The sequence below is a fragment of the Ptychodera flava genome, chromosome 2 (genome assembly GCF_041260155.1).
Source record: "Ptychodera flava strain L36383 chromosome 2, AS_Pfla_20210202, whole genome shotgun sequence".
Taxonomy (NCBI): Eukaryota; Metazoa; Hemichordata; class Enteropneusta; family Ptychoderidae; genus Ptychodera; species Ptychodera flava.
In genome coordinates, this window is record NC_091929.1 from 36,704,142 (window position 1) to 36,714,107 (window position 9,966).

The 9,966-nt window shown below is 37.2% G+C and overlaps 1 protein-coding gene across 1 annotated transcript; it reads left to right on the plus strand.

Moving 5' to 3' along the window:
* Positions 1-668: 668 nt before the first annotated feature.
* LOC139149954 (uncharacterized) lies at positions 669-1,991 on the plus strand. Its single transcript, XM_070722041.1, has 2 exons — positions 669-1,155; positions 1,324-1,991. The coding sequence occupies exons 1-2, from the start codon at positions 969-971 to the stop codon at positions 1,989-1,991; spliced, it is 855 nt and encodes a 284-aa protein (XP_070578142.1). The 5' UTR covers positions 669-968.
* The last annotated feature ends 7,975 nt before the right edge of the window (positions 1,992-9,966 follow it).

The window sequence follows — 9,966 nt, forward strand, 5'->3', positions numbered from 1 at the left end:
CGATGGTATTGTATGATGTATTACAAAATTATCTTTGTTTTATTTACATAACAAAAAGATTTTCAGCCTTAAAAAAACCTTTTAAAATTGATTGTAGAGAACGACAGATACTGCAATACAAATGATTGTAGATATCGGACATTGTTTTTCCCAGAAGAACAATAATATATGTAAACAAACGAATGACAGTCTTTATGATGTAAACACAGTCAAAGTCTGTGATGGAAGTAAATAATTTTTAAAAAGTCATTAATTACTTTCGACTCGTAATACTTTAAACTTGACGTCTGAGAAAGTAAGATGCAAGAAAAGTGATAAAAAAGGAATAGATGACAAAAATCAAATCAAATTCTTGACAAAAACATATGTGGGTAATCTTGTACAGTTCGATTACATTTTACTATTATATGTAAACCGAGGGATCATATCATTACTTATTGGGGTATTATACAACATGAAAAAGAACTTGAAAAATTTAATAATGACTTCAGTCGGCTCCGAGACTGGTAGTCGCAATATGAAATCATTACGGCAGCTTTCCTACATAGACTGTAGTATTGTTTACATTTAATTGTTTCCCATTAGTGGCCATTCGTAACATTTGTATTACGTTCTTGATATTTAAAGATGACTAAGAAATGAATATACATTTATTTATATCAGTGCAATTGTGCCAGAGACATAATGTTATGATTGGATGAGAACCGGTTTTAATTTATGCAAGCCATGGTTAAATAAACCATAAAGCACTGCTATCGTTGGCCCCAGAATATGAATATAAAAGTGAAAACGTAAGCAAATAAAGGAGAGGGCAGGATTTAGATATCAGAGAAATATTTTGGTAAAAATATAATAAATACATACCAATATGTACACATTCATTTCATTTTTGGATTAATTAATTAAAGAATTTTGCACGACCTAAAAATTGTGTTGTGCTCCCCTTTGATGTCGTCTGCAATATAAACATGGCCGAGTACGCTGCACGAGAGTTAACGGAGAAGGATTTCCTTCAAGAAACTGAGGAATTTGTCCAGCCAATGCAACCAACACGATTTGGTAACTTCACCGAAGATGACCTTGACAGTATAGAGTTACTGAAAGACGAGAAAGCGACCACAAAGCAGACAACATGGGGCGTAAAACTTCTGCGAGGTGAGTCGATAGATCGGAGATTAATATATCGGTACGGTCACGCACGGTCCCTCCCGTGGGTCACGCCTATGTTTACAAAAAAACAAACAAACGATTACGGTTTTTGACCTTTTGACATGACCTCATGACATGTCACTAATCGGTTTTCTTTGATTTCAATTTTTCTAGACTGGCTGATCGAAAAAAATGAAAACCCGGCGTTCGAATATCTCTCCCCAGAAGGATTGGCGGTAATTTTGAGGCGATTTTATGCCGAGGCACGAAGCAAGACCGGGGAACGGTACTCCAAATCAAGCCTGACCGGAATCCGTGCTTCAGTCAACCGACATCTGAATTCTCCCCCGTACCATCGCAATGTAAACATCATACGCGATCGAGAATTCAAAGCGGCCAACAACATCTTTGTAGCTCTGTGCAAGCAGCTCAAGGCGGATGGACTTGATTCAACAAAACACAAAACTCCGATATCAACGTACGACTTGAGAAAGTTAGCTTCCAGTGGCGTTTTGTCCAGCAGCGACCCCTTGGCATTGAGTCGGAAAGTGTGGTTCGACCTGACGTTTCATTTTGGACGCAGGGGCCGAGAGGGATTCAGAAAGCTGACGAAATCTAGTTACCGCGTAAGGGAGAGCTATGATGGAACGAAATTTGTAGAATTTACGTACTCCGAAAAAACGAAAAATCACCCGGACGATGATTTTGAAACGCAAGCCAAAATGTTCGCCACCGGCGGCGAAAATTGCCCCGTTGCAGCATTCGCAAAATATCTATCAAAGTTAAATCCGGGAGAAAATGCATTATTTCAGAGGCCTCGCGTCAATGTAAAAGCCGGATGACAAAGTATGACACTGTAATTCACCACTGGGCGAAAATAAATTAGGCTCCATGTGCTAGATTCTGCTGGAGTTGAGACGAGGCACATCATGTACTTCACGGCCCATAAAAACGAAGCTAGTGTCAGATCTTATACAAACAAACTCACCTCTGATCAGAGCCATGGAATGTCTGGTATTCTGTCTAAAAGCCTGGGTTACCAAACTGAACACAACGGGGTGGTAAGTGTTGAAATAGATCGTAATTCTGCTGTCCCTACAGTGGGCAGTGACGTTGCACCGCCTCAAGCTCAAAACACCATCGTGCCCGTGGCATCTCGACAAACTCCTGCAGACTCTAGCATCGCCGCCATTTCAAATACCCACAACCAGAGTGCTGCATCGTTATTTCACAGTTGCACTTTTAGTGGTCCCGTAAATGTCAGTATTATACACAAAAATTGAAGAAAAACACAATCTGTGCACTGCCGATCCATCTCTCGCGTTGCAGCTTATTCAAATATGGCGGCACTAAGTACGCAGGGTTACATAGATGATGTAATTTCATTCACATGATTCAGGTTGTATTCATATGTAAATTTATATTTTATTGAATTGCTTTCAGAGTGTTGTACACGCGTGTTGTATTGTTGACAGTTACGTTTGTTCTACCGTATCATTTCAAAATAAATATTCGTTTGACGATGTGATACGAAACTCACAGTTGTGCAAGTCTACGTATATTTTGAGTGTTGGATGTTTCTGGAGAAGGTTAAAATGCTTGTTCTGGGGCCCATTTCATTTAACCACTGTTTTGAGCAAACACCGTTCTCCATAAATATTTGAATACGGCCCTCTTTTTATCAATATTAATGTCTACAAAAGTAATAACATGAAGTTGATATAATATAATAGCAATAACCCCCCGCTGAGGAAGGGTATACCACTCGATATAGCACAATTCACTCCATATATGCACTCGCCTGCGGCTCGTGCATATATGTCGTGAATTGTGCTATATCTCGTGGTATACCCTTCTCAGCGGGGGTTATTGCTTAAATAATGAGTCCTTGTCTTAGGTTTTAGAGCCTGTTAACAAGGAGAGGTGGCGACGACGCAATGCATGCGAAACGCCTCGTGCCAAGAAACGCAGACGGAGAGCACTAGAAATCATAGCTTCTTGAGTTGTCTTGTCCTTATTGTCGATATAAGACGACAGGTACGTATACGGTACTAGCCCTTAATTTCTCAATCTAATACGCCTGAGAGTCCTTGAGAATAGGTGGGCCTTTTGGGTATTAAGATTGCTGTTTATATATATATATATATATATATATATATATATATATATATATATATATATATATATATATATATATATATATATATATATTACAAACTACTTATAAGTAAAAGTAATAACATATATTACTTAATTTCGTGAATCCTGGCTTTTGTATAAGTTTGTGTGCATTACACGATACACGGTACATAAATATGCAACATTGATACACGTTCATAAACATAAAACTTTAATAATGCCCATTTGTCTAAATGAATAGAAAAGCATACATACATATATTTGTTAATCTATCTGTATAATTAGTTATTCTTTTATGTAAAACACGATTGGAAATAATTTGGTATAATCGGATGGTGAAGTAATGTAGATTTAATCTACAGATGTTATCTCATCTGACTTTCTTTCTACATAACACACTTGTTTGTATGAGTAATTTGCGCTATTGCAACATTTAGCTATATTGCACCTAACACTTTTGAGAAACTGGCAAAATATGAAAATCAACTTATCCCAAATTAGTTCCGATCGTGTTGTATTCATTCATCCATTCATTCATTCATTCATTCATCCATTCATTTATTCATTCATTCATTCGTTCGTTCGTTCGTTCGTTCGTTCGTTTATTCATTATGGAACTTTAATACCGAAAGAGTATAGCATTCTAAAGTAGAGTGAATATCGCCATGTGGAATGTAAAAGAAACTGTATTCTTGTACCAGTTACTTAGCAGCTTGGTCCCAGTATCCACTACATTTACAGTGTTTTTGTTTCATGTCTAACCAACTATACAACTTATGTTCGTTGTTGGATTCTTACATAGCATATACTGATACCGGTGATATTTTATTGCAGGTTTAGTTGAACGTCAACGTATAAACAAAGATTAAGAGCTGCAAGAGATCGTTGTCGTGCCTTTGAACGAAGTATACACAAATCTTTAAAGTATTACCAGCAGCCTGACACCGTCATTTTATATTCATTCAAGATAACTGTTCACCAAAATGCGTGAACTATGACTTTTCATAGACTTTTCGTTGAAAAAACTTGGCAACCCATATACGTTTTAATTCTCTGCCCATTGACGATGAATCCACTTCTCTAATAAGTTTACGCCTTTACAGTCCTGTACTAAGATATGTATGTATTGTGCTTCACGAGCCGGACACCAATCGAACTAAATATTTTACCGCTCTTGAGATGGGAGACCGAATAAAAATGAATGTAAAGGTTTACTCCTAATTTTCAAATGTCGAAAACGTCTTGTTGAAGTCTGACGACTTTTGCAAACAGCTGACAAGGGTATTCACAATTGCAAACGATAAGAGTACTGATATTGTCCTTGCATATGAACTCTGATTTCACTACAGCACAGTGATGTGGAGTTACAATGTGGTCTACTTCGACTTCCAAAATGCTTTGTATGCGAGATTCTATCAAATATAACGCCATTTAGAATTTCCTGTATTGCAACAAAACTTGTTGCCATTGTTACTTAACTAAATGTAAGGTATAAGTGTTGGATAAGAAATCTGTTCGTCCTGATAGTGATGAAAACAATTTAAAACTGATTTAATTAAAACATTATAAACTATAAAAAGTCTCGTTTAGAGACGATCTGTTTTCATATATTTCTGATTGTGACGGGCGAAACTCTGAACTAAGCTAATGGAACCTCGTTTTCGACCAGTCCAGCTGACACGTTTTCTCGGACTGAGCAATTTGTCGGTGGCGACTAAACCTGATCCTGGTTTAAATTCACATCCGGACCAGTGACTTTTCCCTCATGCTGCTTCGGAGATCTAGTTCCTGGCTTTGGTTTTGGCTGTGCTTCACACCAGCCCTGCAGTAACTGTTGTGGATCCACACTTTCAGGACTCAATATCTGCTGCGGCACAGTAAGTGAGGCTACCCACAATTCTCCATGATCTGTACACACGGAGATTACTCACTGAACTGACGCAAATTTCTTCTGTACACAGAACAACTCGGTCCATATTTCGAAATTCTGGCAACATAGTTCTGATAATCATAATTTTCTGATTTCTCACTGTGAATAATGAGAAGATCAACCCCTTTTCCGCGGAGGAGATAGCAATTTTGCAATTTTTTCGACATAGATTTTGACAGCCATACACAATATTTTCAAGGAAACTAAGGGAATAAGTTGCATCTGTGTTGGCAAAAGAAAGGGTATTGATTTTTTAATGTTCGTAACAAAGGAAATTTGCATGTCTGACAGGTGTTATGATGAGACCATCTTAGTTGCTGATAACTTTATCTTGAAAAGTGTGCAATTTTTAGCACCTCCAAACATCGACTTCTCATTCAATTAACTCTTGAATTTTAAACATAATCAATAATTTTGGAACATAGTTTTAGCAAATAATCCTAAACTTAAATTGTAAGTTAAATATTGTTAAGAAACTGATAAAATGGAAAAAGCCTTTAGCAAAAAATGTATAAGTGAACAAATCAAGGGGAATTGTGGGTAGCCTCACTTACTGTGTGCGTTTGATATTGCAGCTGCTGGGGCTGTAAAATGTGGCACTTGTTGGCGATGTTGCTGTGGTAACTGCGGCCCCTGTGGCCGTTGATTGACGACTTTAGGTTGTAACACCTGATGCTGCAGCTGCTGAGGGTGCAACTGCAACATTTGCTGGCGTTGCTGTACTTGATGTTGTTGCTGTGGTAACTGATGCTCTTGACCTTGTTGATATACAACACCAGGTTGTGACTCCAGTTGGATTCTTGGCTGCTGATTGGATGTCACGACAGGCTGCATGTTTACAACGTAACCCTGCTCCTGCCGATCTGTCGTGAAAGATTGAAAGATATATGAAGAGACAGTATCATTGTTACTTAAAGTATTACTTAAAGTATTGCATAGTGTATATCTACCAATTAGCCCTGAGAACAGCAATATATCAGAACTGCTCTTAGGGCAGAAATACATTTCCTATCCTTACAGCATTGCATAAGTGTTTATCTATCAATTGCCCTTAGGACAGCACTATATCAGACATACATCTCCTATCCTATCAATCTGCCCTGAGGGCAACAATGTATCTGAGCTGCCCTCAGGTTAGACATACAGTTCCTATCCTTACACATTATGGTATAATGCATAGTGCAGTGACGTCATTGAATGTTGTTCACATGTTTACTCCGCTCTGAACTGCCCTTAGGGCAGCGCTGCCCTCATGTCAATTTTCAGATGCAACTTCTGCCGCCTTCAAAGGAAGACCAACAAAACGTTTAATGGTTAGGGTGGGTTAGTTCGTGTGGTCGTGGCAATATCTCCACCTTATTCCGGGTACTTAATATCACAATATTATTCCGGGTACAATATCACATATTGAAATTGTACCAAATATTTCAGGAGGCCACTGCCGCTGATGTATGACACTTGGAATGCACAAACCAGACGAAGAAATGAATTTGTGCTAGTGCCAGTATACGGATCTTATATTAGCAGCGAATTTCTCTTGCTTCTGTACTTAATTCACTTCGTCGATCGGTGGAATTTTTATAATATAATTTTGGTGGCATATCCAACGAATTGTTGTTCACATTTCATCTACAATAGCCATGAAATATTGCATTTTATACTTGTTAAGTGATGAACCACCTTTATACAAAGTATATCGTGTCAAAAACGGAACACACTTCGTATTGTAATAAAGGTAACAAATGACAAAATTTAATAATAAATGTCAAACACAAAGTTTTCAACATATAAACCATCCTAAGCATGCGACACTTTTTTTCGTTAATTGTGCAATTATAACAAATAATATGAAAAATATTAAAACAATAAAAAATTTGCACAACAAACACGACAATGGCTTTGTGTTTTCAATTACAATTTCAATATGGACAGCACAGATTCTTGCGTGTCTACAACACACACTTTTCATCTACCAATCTCATTCGAAGATATGACTCGCTTCCTTAAGTAGTGACAGAAATAAAGTTACCAGGATTTATTGTGTTTACAAAGCACACATCGGATATTACGGCCGGCAGTATTTTTTAGGCCATACCTTTGTTGCTGTTTGCGAGAAGACTGTGTTTGAACTCCTTAAAATGCATCGTTTACACTCACTCACCTCAGTGAGCCCTATGACAGCACATTTTTTGTTTCCGAAGTGCAGCCCACCCATTACTTGCACAACATTGCTGAGAACCTGAATAGGGCATCGATGACGTCACGCAAAAGGGAAAGGCCACATCATTGACGGCCATATTGGTTGCGACTATATAAGTTAGAGGCGAACAGTTTGCTTTCAGAGAAGGACTAAGCAGCTAGGAACCAGGTTTTTACAAAGATAGTAACTTTTAGTCTTGTTTTCTTGTAACTCTAGAAATTCTGACTAGTGACTGTTGGATATCGCTGAGGTATTGTTCTATGAAATGTGTTATTTCCTGGTTAATATTTAATTATACCAACTTCTATGGGCGTAATCGTAGCAGCTATCCCGACAGTTATACAGGGACATTTTTCCCACAAGAACAATTATATACCTTAACAAGCGATGGAGAGTCTTTATGATGGAAACACAGACAAGGTCTGTGATGGAAGTAAATAGTTTTTAAAAAAAGTCATAAAGAACTTTCGGCTCACAATACTTTACAAAAAGTGACGCATTAGAAAGTAATATTCAAGAAAAGTTCGCTCTGAAACTGGTAGCCGATGATGAGTTCTTGTCTCAAGTTTAACAGCCCAGTAAAAAGAGAGATGGCGACGACGCAACGCACGCGAAACGCCTCGTACCAAGACATGCAGACGGAGTGCTCTTGAAATAATAGCTTTTTTTAATTGTATATAATCATGCAACATTGATGCATATTCATCAACATAAAAGTTTAATACTGAAATAATGCTTATTGGTCTAAGGGATTACAAAATCATATATACATATATTTACTTATCTATCTATATATTTAATTATTAATTTATGTATTCATTCATTCATTCATTACGGAATTTAATACCGAAAGCAAAACGATGAAGAGGATACCATTCTGAAGTAGTGTGAATGTCGCCATGTGGAATGCAAAAGGAACAGTACTACTTTAATTGCACATCCATGAAAAGGTAAATGATAGTCGATGAATAAACGGTATGCTTGTACAGGTAATATAGCAGTTTGGTCCCAGTATCCAATACATTTACAGTGTTTCTGGTCCATGAATCAACTACACAACTTCTGTTCGTTTGTTGGATTCTTAAAATAGCATTAGTTGAACGACATTGTAAAAAAGATTAAGAGCTGCAAGAAGTCTCCCTCTGGCCTTTGAACAAAGTATACACACATCTTCAAATTAATCGCCCGCATCCTGACACCGCTATTTTATTTTCGTTCAAGAAAACTGTCCACCAAAGTGCGTGAACTACGACTTTTGATTATCGAAAATTGGACAACCCTACACACTTTGAATTCTATACCCATTGTCGATGAATCCACTTCTCTGATAATTTTACGCCTTTATAGACCTGTATTTAACTCAAAGAGCTAAGATGACATTTTACAATTGTTTTATATTACCCTATTTTGACTATTTTTCTTACATATGGGGTAATTGTTCCAACAAACTTTTACTCCGTGTTGAAAGACTACAGAAAGCTGTAGCCAGAGTACTTTTAGACTCCGATTTTAACACTCCTGGTCGTAGTTTAATCGACATTTTACATTATTACCATTTAGACGAAGGATCATTTTTAATGAATCAGTCTTAATGTACAAAGTCCAAAGTAGTTTATCTCCTGAATATTTGAATGTTTCCAAAGTGTCCACAACGTACACAGTCGAGTACAAGATCTGCTGACAGAAATCAATTATATATACCAAGACATAGAACTCAAGTTTTTAAGAGTAGTTTTACATATAACGGTGTCAAAATATGGAATAGTTTACCGCAGATGTCAAATTTTACTCTACTCTTCATTCTTTTAAATGAAATGTAAGCCTCATCTTTTGGGCAAAATGTAACTCTTTAGCCATTTTTTGCATTTCTTGCTGTCTTGATGTTAGTTTTTCTCTGTTCTGTTTTCTGTATTCTTTAATGTACAAATTGTATTTTTCTTGCATCTCGACACTGTATGAGAAGAGCCTTCGGCTCAACAGTCTATCGAGTTTAAGTAAAGTCTAATAAAAATAATAATAATTAAGTCATGTGTGCACTATGCTTCACGAGCTGGACACGAATCAAACTAAAATATTTTAACGGTCTGAGATGGGAGACCAAATGAAAATGAATGTTAAGGTTTACTCTTAATTTTACAATGTCGAAAAAATCTTGTTGAAGTCTGACGACTTTTGCAAACAGTTGGCTAGGGTATTCACAATTGAAAACGATAAGAGCACTGATGCTGTTCCTTGCATATGAACACTGATTTCGTCTTCAAAAATGCTTTGTATAGAGATTCTATCAAATACAACGTCACAAAGAGCAGGGCTTTCATTAACAGCCGTCAGGTGGCGATTTTTTGCCGCCTGACAACGGAGGATCGCCGGTTGAAAACATATATCGATATCCCTTCTTTCACCCTTATTATCGGCGTTTACATAGAAAACGGAACGATCGCCGGTTGAAATCAAACACCGATCCTTCCTTTTACACTTTATGATCGGCTTTTACACAGAATTATAAAATGTTACATGTGAAAATGTGATCTACGCTTCAATTATAGTC

Excerpts from the sequence above, each read along its gene's own strand:
- LOC139149954 (XM_070722041.1), top strand. The coding sequence starts at position 969 with ATGGCCGAGTACGCTGCACGAGAGTTAACGGAGAAGGATTTCCTTCAA. Across the intron at positions 1,156-1,323 it reads GGGCGTAAAACTTCTGCGAG|ACTGGCTGATCGAAAAAAAT; the intron begins GTGAGTCGATAG and ends CAATTTTTCTAG.